Here is a 15,229-nt window from a genome sequence, read left to right on the forward strand (position 1 = left end):
ATAGACATCATCTTTTATTTACACTATTTTTTCCAGCTCTGTCAAGAGAGACTGAAAGACTTGCCTGAAGTCACACAGCAGTTAGCAGTTAGGGTTACTGTGTCTCTTCCTCACACTGTCAGTGCCTTTGTGTCTGTGACATGCCACTAATTCTGTAAAAACTTAACCATGTAAGAAAATTAGGAAAGAGCAAAGTCTTAAGTCAAAATGTTTAATCATGACCCAAGGGACTAGGGGAATTTGGGGACAGTAATAGGAGTTAAACAAGTCCCAAAGACTTTAGCTCTTCATGCCCAAATGTTCAGGATTGCCTGGCAGAGCAGTCAAGACAGCAGCAGGTTTTCATCTTCCACTCAGAGGGACATGGAGACTGGAGCACCAGCCTTCCTCACAAAGGGAACATTTTTCTCAGACACCTCAGAACCCTCAGCCTGCCTTCCTGGAGAAGGCAACAGGAAATGACCGATTCCTTAGCCTCTGGGGGTCCTGGGAAGCAGGAAGAAGCGCTGGAGGTGAGACACTAATCACCATCAGAACAGAAGGCAAAACTGGACCGACCAAGTCCTAAGGAGGGGCAACCTGAGCCGGAAGGAAGCAGGAGCAAGGGAGGTTTGAAAACTAGCCACTCAGGGTCGGAAGGGTCACACCCCTCACTTCTAAGACCTCTTCTGGAGCAGACAGGATGTGCGGCGGCGGAATGGAATGCCTGGTTGGTTCCGGGTTGCCGTGTAGCATGCTGCGTCTTCTTCCACAGGCTGGCGTGTTCTCTCCCACCACAGGCTGCGAATCAGTCTGGGTGTGGTGGAGAGGACAAAGGACCCTGAGGAAGCCCAGCTACCAGAGGGTCTGCAGCAGAATAAAGGGAAGGATGGAGAAAGAAAGAATGGGTAGCCTGGGCTGCAGTCTCAGAGCAGGGTTGCTGTTCTGTGGAAGAAATGGAATAGTGTCAACTCAGAGGACATCCTTTCATCACCTAAGCCTAAGGGAAGAGTCATGACTGTCCCCTTCCCATGACGTGTGTGTACTTTAGAGATCTCTAGTATTCATGGCCATTCTTGCACCTTGTCCCTTTGTATGCTTGGTTTGTATTTTCTCCACGCAGTGCAGAAGTCCTACCTGCTGCTGCACCACTGAAAAAGTAGAGTCTGCCCAGTCCTGAGAGAAGAGTTGTCTGTGGAAGCGCATCTTAGCTGCAATGGCCTCCACTAAGTAGAGGAGAAAAAGAAAAAGATTGGAACAATGTGCCAGGACGTTTCTCAGACCCCCCAAGGCAAGAAGGGGGAGTGCCAAGGGTCCTGGGGTACAGTGAGAGTGGACTAGTGACTCATTCTGCTTGCTACTTCCAGTTTTAGGGCTTAGACAACTTGAGCAAATAGCACTGAGGTCACTGTGGGAGGGGGAGACGTGGCAGAAGGGAGAAAAGTTCAGGTTGGAGGGCTAGGCACAGAAGAAGAATGCTTGACTGAAGAGATGGACAGGACCCATGTGGACCACTTAGCTGGCTATTCCCCTCTCTGCCAGTAGGTGACTAGCTACAGGGTCTGGGAGCATACACACCGAGGCAGGGGTTCTGGGAGAAGGACCTTTCCAGCTGTTCACACTCGTCCTGCAGGTTGCCGCTGCCTCGGCAGGTGCAGCTTAAGGCAACAGTAGTGTTGACCTTGCTGATAAAGTTTGGGGTCATGGCAGTCCCTGTTGGGAGAAGGGAGGGGTCGTCAAGGGCTAGACAAAGTCCAACTCCAGCCTCCATCTTCTTCGGCCTATCTCAGGACTATCCCATCCTGGGTTCAGTCTCAGAGCTGACCGGCCTATTGACTCTCTTACACATGCCCCAGTCTCACCAATCAGCCCCAGGTATGCCCGCAGACATCTGGACTGCTCAGTTGCACAAGTCCCAAGGATGTCCATAGGATGACAGTGGGTCTGGAAGTCCATCAGGCGTGATCTGGAAGAAAGGAGGTTTCCAGGGTCCCCATTGACCAGTCCTTCAGTTGGCCACGCCTGTCTTCATGCCAGCTCCTCCTCCGCCTTCAGCTACCCCATCACAGTTCAGTTAGCACTGCTGCCGCCCCACAGCCCATCACAGTGCCTGTGAGCTCCACAAGCCCTAGTTACATGAACGTAAACAGCTTTTTTTCCTAGTCTCCCTGATCATAAAACAGAGAAGACCACAGCATGACCAGGCTGACTTTCAGGAGGATGAGTTTCAAGATTGCACATATGGCATTCGGCATAACACCTGGCCCACATTAAGTGTTTAGTGAATGCCAGATACTGTGTGATCATTAACACTCATCCTATATTAGGTAAGCTGGTTTCTCTTCCTGTTGCTGTAATAAAATACCCTGACAAAGCAATTTAGGGGAGAAAGGGTTTACTTTAGCTCACAATTCCCGGTTACAATCCAGCCTAACAAGGAACCCAGGGCAGCAGAAACTGCGCCTAACAGAAGTTAGCCACGTCCATTATGAAGAGGAGGGAGAAGGTGAATGCAAGCATGCTAGAACTTAGCTCACTCCCATTTTATACAGCCCAAGACCCCAGGCCTAGGGAATACTCACAGTGGTATCTCCTCCCATTACTGTAATTAAATGCAGTCCCCAGGGATGACGAGATGGCTCGGCAGCTAAGAGCATCAGCTGCTTTTCTAGAGGGCAGGGATTCTTAGCACCACAGGGTGGCTCACAACCATCTGTAACCCCAGTCCCAGATGATCAAATGCCCTTTTCTGGCTCCCAGGATACAAAACATGTACATGGTATACATACGTGCATGCAATCAGACAAAATATACATATAAAATAAGTAAATCTTTAAGACAAACATACAAAGCCACCTAATTATATCAGTTATCTTTAGGTGCTAAAATTATGAGTATGCCCTTCAGTATATAGTTCTCCAGTTTAAATTACAGTTTTTCTCGTGCTAAATTAATTGTTTACTTCTCTATTACTCGTACTCAACTAGGAACCCCTTAAAGGCAGGGCTGGGATTTTACTTGTTTTAAAATGTGCAAGATGGGCTGGGCAGTGGTGGCGCACGCCTTTAATCCCAGCACTTGGGAGGAAGAGGCAGGTGGATTTCTGAGTTGGAGGCCAGCCTGGTCTACAGAGTGGGTTCCAGGACAGCCAGGACTATACAGAAAAACCCTGTCTCGAAAAAACAAAACAAACAAAAAAAAACAAAAAAAAAATAATAAGAGCAACTGTCTTCCAGCTTTCTTGTGAGGCTTAGACAAGTAGATACTAAGTATTTAAAGCAGCACCAAGTCCTAAAGAAATGGCTGGAAACGTTAGTGTTATTATTGAGAGCTCCAAGTATAAGCTTTAAAACAAAGATTCATTGATTTTTATGTGTATGGGTGTTTCCCTGTCTGTCTGTCTGTGCACCATGTGTGTGCCCATGGAGGCTAGAATACGGAGTTGGATCTGGAGTTACAGATGATTAGGGGGGCCGTCACATGGGAACTGAATTAAGGTCCTCTGCCACAGCCTCAGATCTCTCTAGCATCTAACCTGGGACTTAAGTGACACCTGTCGAGTTTGAAACATCTCACCCTGCCTCCATACTTATGAAGTGAGATACATACCATATGTAAAAAACTCAAGACACAAATGTGCCTGCTTTTGTTGTCTGGATAGAAAACTGTCTGGCAGGAAATGCTCTCCCGACTTCAGTTACAGAATGTTGAATGATGTTTTAGCATATATATTATTGGATTTGTATTAGCATGTATCAATTATGCACAGTACTGGGCTTTGTAGTGACATCTTCATTGCACCTTTAATTTTTGTCTTGAGACAGTTTTGCTGTGTTTTTAAGATGGTCTTAAATTTCCTTCTGCCTTTCCGGCTTCTAAAGTTCTATCTGGCTTTCTGCAAAAAACTAGGATGACAATCGGATCCCGTGGGATTCTGGTCAGAGAGTTACATTGCTCAGAGTGCTTAGCCAAGTGCAGAAGCCCGACTGTGTGCTCAGTGAATGTGGTGCTTGCTAAGAACTTGATTATAGGGGGCTGGAGAGATGGCTCAGCGGTTAAGAGCAGTCAGTTCCCAGCAACCACATGGTGGCTCACAGCCATCTGTAATGGGATCCAATGCCCTCTTCTATACTCACAAACATAAAATAAATAAATCTTTTTTTTAAAAAAAAGAACTCTATTTTGAGAGTTTATTTTATTTATTTATTTATTTATTTATTTTGGTTTTTTTGAGACAGGGTTTCTCTGTATAGCCCTGGCTGTCCTGTAACTCACTTTGTACACCAGGCTGGCTTCAAACTCAGAAATCTGCCTGCCTCTGCCTCCCAAGTGCTGGGATTAAAGGCGTGCGCCACCACACCCAGCTAGAGATTTTTGTTTTTTGTTTTTCTGAGGCAGGGTCTTATTGCTCTTGCTGGTCTCAAGTTCAGAATGTGAATGAGGATTTCTTAAATTCCTGATCTCTCTCCCTTTGCTTCTGTTCTGGCTGGTTTTGTGTGTCAACTTGACACGAGCTGGAGTTATCACAGAGAAAGGAGCCTCCTTTGAGGAAATGCCTCCATGAGATCCAGCTGTAAGGCATTTTCTCAATTGGTGATCAAGGGAAGAGGGCCCATTGTGGGTGGTGCCATCCCTGGGCTGGTGGTCTTGGGTTCTACAAGAAAGCAAGCTGAGCAAGCCAGGAGAAGCAAGCCAGTAAGTAACATTCCTCCATGGCCTCTGCTTCAGCTCCTGCTTCCTGACCTGCTTGAGTTCCAGTCCTGACTTCCTTTGGTGATCAACAGCAATGTGGAAGTGTAAGCTGAATAAACCCTTTCCTCCCCAACTTACTTCTTGGTCATGATGTTTGTGCAAGAATAGAAACCCTGACTAAGACAGCTTCCAAATGCTGAGAGTTGAGATGTAAGCCACTATCATGGCTTGGAATTTTCTTTCTTTTAAAATTTTTAGAGTTGTTGCTCATTTTGGTTTTTGAGACCAGGTTTCTCTGTGTAGCCCTGGCTGTCCTGGAACTTGCTCTGTAGGCCAAACTGACCTGGAACCCAGAGATCTGCCTGCCTGCCTGATTGTCTCACAAACAACAAGAAAAACAATACAAAGAAAAAGAAAGGAAGAAAGAAAACAAAGAGTTTCTGGAGCCAGTGAGATAAAGTCAGTTATCACCAGGAAACCTGAAGATCTAGTTCCCTTCCTCTCTGTCCACAGGCTACTTAGTGGAAGAACTGAGTTGACCTTTGACCTCCACAGGTGCACTCTGACTCTTGAGGTCACAGGACTATCCCATCCTTCACCCCACTAAATAAATGAATGAATAAATGCAGAGGGTGTGTTGTTTTGTTTTGTTTTAGCTAGGGTCTTATATTGTGGCCCTGGCTGGTCTAGAACTCACTAAGTTGAAGGAAGGAAGGAAGGGCAGAAGGGTGGGTTTCACAAAGTATCTTAGGAGAAACAACCAGTGGGCTCAGGGTTCCGTGGGGAATCAGATCCAGCCTTTTTAGAGGAAGGCCAGACCCAGATACAGAGGCATGCCGCGGCCCCGCCCATCTCGCCCACCCTCGCGGGGCACCTGCACAAAGGGTCCGCACGGCAGAAGCTCCGCAGATCCAGGCAATTGGGGGTTACAGAAGGCAGGGCGCAACTGGGGGCGATGGTGTTACGCCGACGCTCCCCACAGCCCACATCTTCTGGTGCGCAGGGACACAGCAGCAGACCCTGAGCGTGGGACTCTGCCGCCTTCTCAAAGAAGGAGCGCAGCTGGGCTAGGCAGAGGTGGCGCTGGCAGCGGATCCCTGAGCATGCCTCCCCGTAGGCCTTGCGCAGGCGGTCACACTTGTCGTGAAGAGTACACAGCATAGCAAATTTGAGGCAGAGGTCCGAGTCTGTGGGGAAAGTAGCACCAGTCACCAAGCAGTCTCACTAGGAAACCCAGCAAACCCCTGATGTAACAAGTAGTTGAGGTGGCAGAAAGGAAGGATTGTCCTGGATTAAGCCACTCCTACCTAACGTGTCTCTCACGAATTCTATCTGGTTCCTTGTCTTCATCTTGTCTAGTAGAATCACCATCATCATCATCACCATCATCGCCATTCACATACATCTAACACTCATTTATTTGGCATGCAAGCAGCTGACAGCTCAAAATAACAAAACTGGATTCCTGGATCCTATGCCGTGAGACCTGATGGTGGGAATCTCTGCAACACTCCAGAGAACTTTCCGACTGCTGTTTGTTTGTTTGTTTGTTTGTTTGTTTTCGAGACAGGGTTTCTCTGAGTAGCCCTGGCTGTCCTGGAACTCACTCTGTAGACCAGGCTAGCCTCGAACTCAAAAATCCACCTGCCTCTGCCTCCCAATTGCTGGCCTTAAAGGCATGCACCACCACTGCCCGGCCCCGACTGCTAAAAAAAAACAAAACACATATGACCAAATTCTACTTCCTTTTCTGTTCAGGGTTTTATTGATTTGGTTGTTTTTTGTTTGGTTGCTTGTTTTTTTTTTTTTTGGGGGGGGGTTCCTTTTTTTTTTAATTGTATTTGTGTGTTGTATATGTGAGTGTATGTGTGTGTGTGTTGTGTGTGTGTGTGTGAGTGTGTGCATGTGATGCTGTGAAGCAGGTGTGGAAGCAGGAGAATAACCTGAGCAAGTTGGTTCTCTTTCTCTGCCATATGGGTCCCAGGAGGTCAGGCTTGGCAGCCAGCGCCCCACCCTCTGAGCCATCTCATTTGTCCACCATTTGTGGACTCATGTAGTCCAGTCTGGCCTTGAACTTCTGACCCTCCTCCCACTCCTGCTCCGCCCCCGAGTGCTGAAGTTACAGGTGTGAGCCCCACGCTTCAGGGTTAGCTTCCCCCCACGCTATAAGGTTAGCTTCCTTGATCACCTTTCATTTGCTGACGCACGGGAAAATTCTCCCCTATTCTGAAACTTCAGAAACTAGAGTGGTATTTTTATGTGAGGCTTGTAAGGCCAGGCTTTGTCGTGCTGTGCACACACCACTGAAAAACAGCCCCGCGCTTCTGACGATAGTTCTATTAACAGAATATTCTGACAACCAACCAACCCAGAATATTCCAGCAGCTGTGATTTTAGCAGGTTACCTACTGATTCCTCCTAATGGGTTCACTGTGTATAAATTTATGGGTTTTCCTTCAAAATTCCAATTCTAATATACAAAACTGACAATACTATAAAACTGATTAAGAACTTCTCATTTTTAAACTGGGTATGGTGATGCTGGTATGTGATCCCAGCACCCAGAGATGTGGGCAGGGAGTTCCTGCATAGTGAGTTCCAGGGTAGCCAGGGCTAATATGTATATATGTATGTGTACGTACACACATATGTATATATGTATGTGTATACACACACACACACACACATATGTATATATGTATATGTATACACACACACACACACATATGTATATATAATGACTTTAAGGCCAATCTGGACCCTGTCTCAAAAGTAAGAAAAATCTTAAAATCTAGTGCCAACATGTATTCTTTTTTTTTTTTTTTTTAGATAGGTAGCTCAGGCTAGCCCAGACTTCCCACTGTAGCTGAGGATGACCTTAAACTCCCGATCATCTTGCCTCTATTTCTCAGAACTTGGATCCTCATGTTCTCAAGAACTTGGACCACCACACCCAGCTGTGCACTGTGTAATTTTTCTCAATTAGTTCACAGCCTCAATGTCCTGGGGAAAAGTGCATCAGAGCCCTCGCTGGACTGATGGCTCCCACACTGAGTGACCCCTGTGGGCAAGGAAACGCTTGCTGCTTTTTTTTTTTTTTTTTTTCTGCCCAACACTTCAACTACCCCATTAGAATGGTTGATAACAAACAATTTCATAGTCCTTAGGGACTTTTGAAAAACGACTTTACTGGCCACCTTCAGTATGCGTAAATACTCCATTTCAGTGTTTTTTTTTGTTTTTTGTTTTTTTGGGGTTTTTTTTGCCATTGCTGATCCCACACACCCTTCCTGAGGAACGGGGGCCCTAATGGGCTCTGCAGGTTTCCTCAGTAATGGTTGCTTTTTCATGACTCCTGTGAAAGTAGACCACACACCACCGCTCAGTCTCCATCCTCATGCAGCAGACTTGAAACTTCCCCTAAAGCACCCTCAGTCTGTGCTCTGCCAAGGACCAGCCTAGGCTTGGAGGGAGATTCTGAGAGAAGGGGTGTCTGGGACCATCAAAATCAAATGACCCAAAGTCAAATTGTGGGTCCAAGCTTGAGACAGCTTTCTCTCTGGGTTCTGCTCTCTCTCTCTCTTTCTCTCTCTCTCTCTCTCTGGGTTCTGCTTTCTTTGGAGATCTCCACACAGCTCTCTCTATATCAGCATCCCGAGATCCAGCCCTTTGATTGATAGCAGACAGCAAGCACTTTTTTTTTTTTAACATTGCAGAAGAATTCAGAGATCTGTCTGCCTTTGTTAAGCACAAAAATGACCATTTCTACCAAGCCTAGACCTAGCCTTGCTCTGTCCAGGCCAACCTTGAACCCAGGAATCTGCCTGCCCTTGTAAGCATTAACAACAAACTTAGCTGGGATCCCTAAATCTCTTTCTCTCCTTAGTCTCTTTCTGACACATTGGTTCACAGGGGAGCTCTCCAGAGAAAGAACACAGGGAGAGTAGTCTGGGAAACTGTCTCCAGCAGAGCATAGTCATCAGCTTGGCCCCACGATTTGACTTCGGGCCCTTTGTTTTCACTGCTCCCAGACCCCCCTTGACTCAGAAACCCCCCTCCAAGCCGAGGCTGGTCCTTGACAGGTGGTGTAGGTAAGTATATATATTGGGCTAGTTTGGAAGGATTTCACTTAGAGTGTCATAATACCCCTCCCCCATGTAAGACAGAGCTGGGCAAAGGAATGAAGGTTTGGTAAATAAAAATCAAATTCAAAAAGCAGAGAAATATACCTGTCAAGATTTTAAAACAAGCAGTTACTAAGAAAGATGTCAAGATGTAAACAAGGCTTTTTTTTTTTTTTTTTTTTTAGGATTTCTTTGAGTTTATATGGAAGGTTAATCCATTGTTCCCTGAAGAAGGGTCATTGAACCCTGACACGTGGTGTGAGGTTGGTAAAGACCTTCACAAGCGGATACAAACCCACAGGGGGAAGAAATGCCTGAGCATGCTCTTTCCTTGCAGAGAACAGTTGAGCAAGGCTTAGGGAAGGAGGCCGATGGTGATCTGCCTCTCGCCAGCCCCGCCTCCGTGGAATCGGCTTGTTCCGATTCGATTAGTTTGGGGAGACTATGCCTTTACTACAGCCGTCACCAACAGCCCCCTTGATGCTGAAGGCTTTACAGGCTAATCTTGCTATTTCTGAAAGTGGAACTGAATTGGAAGAGCCCCACCCCCATCCCGGCAATGCTTTAGATTCCGAAGAGGAGGTCTCTAACTATCATAATGAGAAGTGGCCTCCTCTCTCGAGCACTACCAGTCACCGGTCACCACAGGGCTGGCAGCTGGCAGCAAAGACTTGCCTCTCAGGACAGTTTCTGTTGTGGGAAATGAAGGATGAGGAGGAGGTCAGAAAAGAACTGTTCTTCAAGAGAAGAAAACGGGGACTTGGCATATCTGGTATTGACTGGAACAGGGGCATTTGGACCCTAAGGCATAATTAAGAATATCAAAAGAAACTTTGGTTATCTCAAACCTTGCTTTACTGCCTGGAGGAAGCCAACTTCTTCTTCACATAGCCATCACAAACCTTGACTTTGGCAGACATCCACCAGGGCAGAGAAGAGAAGAGAAGAGAAGAGAAGAGAAGAGAAGAGAAGAGAAGAGAAGAGAAGAGAAGAGAAGAGAAGAGAAGAGAAGAGAAGAGAAGAGAAGATGCTGATTCTGTGGCTCATCTAATGAATGCAGTCACAAAAATTAACTCCTAATGAAGAGGTGGCAAGTGTATTACTGAGACAATTAGCTTGCAGGAACACCAGTGAAACCTGCAGAGTCCTGCTTGGACCTGCAAGGTGTTCTGGAAACATTACAGATTTTGTCCACCTCTATGCTGACTTTGCACCCTTGCTGGTGCAAGGTCTTGCAATGGCGGCCGCTCTCCAGGGGCTTCCCCATTTCAAAAAGGGGAAAATAAAGGTCCAGGCTTTGGCCTTTGTTTCAACTGTGGACAGCCTGGGCACATAAGCCACTAACACCCTCACGGGCAAAGCAAAAAAGGACTGGTTACTATGGCCCAAGCCAGTGCTGCCCCTCACCCAGCGAAGTTGTGCCCACACTGCCAAAACGCTTACCATTGGCAGAGAGAGTGTAGATCTGAATTTCACACATATAGCATGCCACTCCCCACTAAAGGGAACTGTCCTCAGCAGGGAAACTTTGAGGGGACACAGCCTCAGGCCCCTGAAATAATGGGGGCCAACATGAATCCTTCTGCTCCCATCAACCAAGGATATCAGTCAACTCCCTATGTCGGGCCACCCCAGGGAGCACAGGAAAGGACCTTAGTCACGTTAACTCCTGATTCTCCACAGTGACCGAGCCCACAGGGGTCCATGGTCCATCGTCCACAGGCACAGTGGCAGAAGCACTATCTCCCTACAAGAGATACATGCAATTCCAAGAGAGATAGAAATCATGTTGCAGCTGCCCACAAAAACAGTATGGATTCTTGCAGGACCGTGGGATGTTCAAGTGTTGTCACCATTGTGTGTTAGGGGTCAGTCATACAAACTCAGGTTCAAGGAATCGAGTGTTTTGAGTGGAAGTAGTAAAGAAAAGGGGCTTTTGAAAAAGGAGATAACAATAAATGGAAGTTATCAAAGGCCTTTTGGATACGGGAGCGGATGTCTCTCGCATAGCTAGCAAAGGTTGGCCTATAATTTGGCCCAATACATCCTCTCCCTCCATGCTTTATGCTGTAGGACAAGACTCCAATGCTGCTCAAAGCCCAGACATTTTTGCATTGGGAGGAACAAGAAATCAGAAAATTTCCAGCCTTATGTGATACCCTCCCTACCCTTTACACTATGGGGTCAGTCAAATGGGAGGTTTCCTGCTGAGTCCTTCAGATCCTTTAGTCATAGTGGCGCATGTCTTTAATCCCAGCACTTGGGAGGCAGAGGCAGGCAGATTTCTGAGTTCGAGGCCAGCCTGTTCTACAAAGTGAGTTCTGCGACAGCCAAGGCTACACAGAGAAACCCTGTCTCAAAAAACCAAAACGAAACAAAAGAAGATGATGGGCTTTGATCCTCATAGAGGCCCTGGCAAAAGGCAATTGGGTGTGCTCATGCCCATTGAGCCACAACAAAGAAAAGCTATGGAAAGAACCCCACCTCACCCCACCCCCCACCCCCAAGGAAGAGAGCCACCTGGCAAGTCTGGCTTTTTCCCTTCCCTTCCCTTCTAGTTGTACTTTCCAGGGTTTGCAGAGGGTGGCACAACCTGCCACTCACCAAGCTGTGGTGACACTCGGCCACAGGGACACACATGCAGGGGAAATGGGACCTGCTCAGCACAGCCTTGTGAGTAGCTGGAGAAGTGGCTGGAGCAGGCAGGGGCAGAGCAGGTCACTTCCTATCCCTAGGCAGACACCGATGGCATCTGTGAGACAAGGACCTGCCAGGCAGAGAACAGAGGGTGGAATCTCGCTGCCGTCAAATTGGAACAGCACAGCTCATCCAAAACTTAAAAATTTTATGCTTCTTTCTGTCTCAAATTTGTTTAGATGCTTGTTCTGTCCTTGTAACAGGAACACCTGAACAATGTTCATGCCTTTTAACCCAAACTGGTTTAAAACTTTTTCAGTTTGCTTTAAAATGCTTTTGAGCTTCAGAAAATCATATTGGACATGGAATAAAAAAAAAAAAACTTAGATGGTAACAGGAAAGTGATTTCTCTTTTTTAAACTTAAAAAAAATTTTTTATAAGCTTCAAGGACTCTACTCAAATCTGTCTCCCACAGGTCAAACTGATTACATTAATAACCAGTACTCAATCTTTTATTAATAAAATAACAGTACCTACTTAAGCCAGTTTCTTTTTCATGGACAAGCTGTTTCTGCCAATCCCAGATACATAATCCACATGGTCTCTTCTTCCTCAGCGGTTTCGTCTTCCTTCAGCAGGTGAAATAAATCCCAGCTCTTCCCTCTGCTTTCCTTAATGCAACACAGGTGACTTCCCACTTAAAGGATTCCTTCCAGTACCAAGATTCCCTTAACACCCTTGCATCTTTTCTAGGCCTAACACGACGGACCACTGATATACTGCCAATCAAACTGTTACAGGCGTCACATGCGCATTGCCCCCTCTCTCCACCCCAAAGTGACTTTTCCACAGGTCTGTCGCTATGAAGAAAGAAGGTTGCAGTATGGACAGAGATCCCAGACTCTCCTGATGGAGTAGAGGAGGTCCTGGAAACTTTCAGTTGCCTGCAGCTGGCTGGCCAAGAGAGACCCACACTGCGTGCAGCATCTGAAGAGACAGCCAGAGCTTGGTATATTCTGGGCTAGGTCTCACCCACGATGCCATATTTTCTTGGAGAGATTGCCCGTCTTAGCCAGATTTTTTTATAGAGGCTTTGCGTAGGACTCCCTTGGCTCTCAAGAGATCTAAAAGATTTGTTGCAGCCTTGATATTAGGGATGATAGACTTAATAGGTATGATTTCTAGTTTTACTTTATCCACTACATCTTTGGTTAAAGAAATTCACACAGCACATCATGTAGGCCAGTTATCCAAAATGTGTCAATCACTCACGATCCAGGAGATGATTGACAGGGGACTTCAGGATAGGCGTAATGCTGTAAAGGAAACAGTCCTATTTATGGGAAATAAAATTCGAAATATCAAGATCAGGCTCTCAGTGCGATGCCATCCATTGTTCTGTTGGGTTTGTGCAACCCCCTTGGAATCTAACGCCTCTGAACGTGACTGGTTTCAAGTTCAGTCTCATTTAAAGGGGCTTTGGAACAATTCTTTTTTTTTTTTTTTTTATTTTTATTACATATTTTCCTCAATTACATTTCCAATACTATCCCAAAAGTCCCCCATAGTGCCCCCCACTTCCCTACCCACCCATTCCCATTCTTTTGGCCCTGGCATTCCCCTATATTGGGGCATATAAAGTTTGCAAGTCCAATGGGCCTCTCTTTCCATTGATGGCCGACTAGGCCATCTTTCGATACATATGCAGCTAGAGACAAGAGCTCCAGGGTTCTGGTTAGTACATCATGTTGTTCCAACAATAGGGTTGCAGATCCCTTTAGCTCCTTGGGTACTTTCTCTAGCTTCTCCATTGGGAGCCCTGTGATACATCCAATAGCTGACTGTGAACATCCACTCCTGTGTTTGCTAGGCGCTTTGGAACAATTCTAACTTGGCTTTGGATACGGACTTCCTACATCATAGCATCAGGGATGTTAATAACTCTAGGCTGGGCACACTTCTATTGAGGAAATGTCTGCAGCTTTTGCCCTTCTGTGCATGAGCACACAGCTTCGTCTTCCTGGATGACTTTGCTGATAAATGGAGGAATCGAAGTTGGTTTATTCTTTGTTGTTGTTTTGTGGTTTTTTTTTTGTTGTGGTTGGTTTCTCTGTATAGCCCTGGCTGTCCTGGAACTCATTTTGCCTGCCTCTGCCTGCCAAGTGCTGGGATTAAAGGCGTGCGCCACCAATGCCCGGCTAAAGGATCTGAAGTGCACCAACACACCCCGCTGAAGTTGGTTTATTCTTACTGATTTTGTTTCTCCTTCCAGTGGGCATCAAGCAATTCAAATGCTCATCATGACCAACATTTGCTCCCTCAAATGAAAAACAAAAGAGAGGGAGATGCTGGGTCTGGCATGGCCTTGATAGTGGTGGACTGACATGGTTCCTGCCCCTGGAACAGGGCCAGCAGGCATGGGCCTCCATGAGTGTTGAAAGTTATTGTGGGCTTAAGGCTTGTTTGTATAATAGGGTACACATTTTTACATTCCTTCTCTCTGTTAATGTCAATGACTCTGTGATAGTCAGAAACAGCAGGAGTCGGGAAGGCAAAGGTGTGGCTAACGTCTTAGCAAAATGGTAAATGCTGGGACCTTCACGAGCGCCCTTAAGGCTGTGGAGAGGGACCCTAAAAAACACAAGTTCAAAAGTATATAATTTCTCCACCATTGCATACACTAGCAAGATTTTGCTGAAAGGACCCAGATACAGCTGTCTCTTGTGAGGCTATGCCGGGGCCTAGCAAACACAGAAGTGGATGCTCACAGCCAGCTATTGGATGGATCACAGGGCCCCCAATGGAGGAGCTAGAGAAAGTACCCAAGGAGCTAAAGGGAACTGCAACCCCATAGGTGGATCATTATTATGAACTAACCAGTACCCCAGAGCTCTTGTCTCTAGCTGCATATGTATCAAAAGATGGCCTAGTAGGCCATCACTGCAAAGAGAGGCCCATTGGACTTGCAAACTTTATATGCCCCAGTACAGGGGAACGCCAGGGCCAAAAAGGGGGAGTGGGTGGGTAGGGGAGTGGTGGGGTGGGTATGGGGGACTTTTGGGATAGCTTTAGAAATGTAAATGAGGAAAATACCTAATTAAAAAATTTTTAAAAAGTATATAATTTCTCAACTATGCATAGTATAAAGATGCACTATGAATTATGAGGGGCTTCACGAATCTAAAGGAACAGAAGCAACCGTGCTGTGAGCCATCGTGTCAGAAAGATATTACGGAAGGAGAGAAAGAGATGTAGGGAGTAGTGATCACTCACAGGAGATTCCCACCCAGCTAAGTTTGTTGTTAATGCTTACAAAGGCAGGCAGATTCCTGGGTTCAGAGTTGGCCTGGACAGACCCAGGCTTTGTAGAGATGGTCATTTCTGTGCAATGTTAAAAATGTGCTTGCTGTCTCTAAGAGTCAAAGGGCAGGGTCATAGGATGCTGATTCACAGGATAATCAAAACCTGGAGTAAATGACTGGATTGATATGTAAAAATAAAAGACCGGACTTTTGATCTGCAAGAGATGAGCTATCCAGATACTTTTTTAGAATAGCAAGAGAGAACTGCTCGGAACTGTATCAAGCAGAAAAGAGAGAGAGAGAGAGCTGTCCAGACATCTCCAGGGAAGTAGAACCCAGAGAGAAAGCTGTCTCAAGCAGAACCTAGTCTGCCAGCTTGGACCCACAATTTGAGTCATTTGACTTCACTGCCCCCAGACACCCCTTCTCTCAGAACCCCCTCTCCAAGCCAAGGCTGGTCTTTGGCAGTGCCCCCCTCAGAGCCCAGCCCCAGC

General features: G+C 46.4%; 1 protein-coding gene across 1 annotated transcript in view; it reads right to left on the reverse strand.

The window, feature by feature from the left end:
* Window positions 1-250: 250 nt before the first annotated feature.
* The window catches only part of Gfra3 (GDNF family receptor alpha 3), a 30,758-nt gene continuing 15,779 nt past the window's right edge, over window positions 251-15,229 (reverse strand). Inside the window, exons 4-8 of the mRNA XM_021150953.2 lie at window positions 5,546-5,858; window positions 1,842-1,945; window positions 1,558-1,692; window positions 1,117-1,205; window positions 251-924 (exon numbers count right to left, since the gene is read on the reverse strand). Coding sequence (XP_021006612.1) covers window positions 835-924; window positions 1,117-1,205; window positions 1,558-1,692; window positions 1,842-1,945; window positions 5,546-5,858 — 731 coding nt within the window. The 3' untranslated portion in view covers window positions 251-834. The remainder of the gene's footprint in view (window positions 925-1,116; window positions 1,206-1,557; window positions 1,693-1,841; window positions 1,946-5,545; window positions 5,859-15,229) is intronic.

The sequence above is a fragment of the Mus caroli genome, unplaced genomic scaffold, assembly GCF_978045245.1.
Source record: "Mus caroli unplaced genomic scaffold, Mus_caroli_1 scaffold_19, whole genome shotgun sequence".
Classification (NCBI taxonomy): Eukaryota; Metazoa; Chordata; class Mammalia; order Rodentia; family Muridae; genus Mus; species Mus caroli.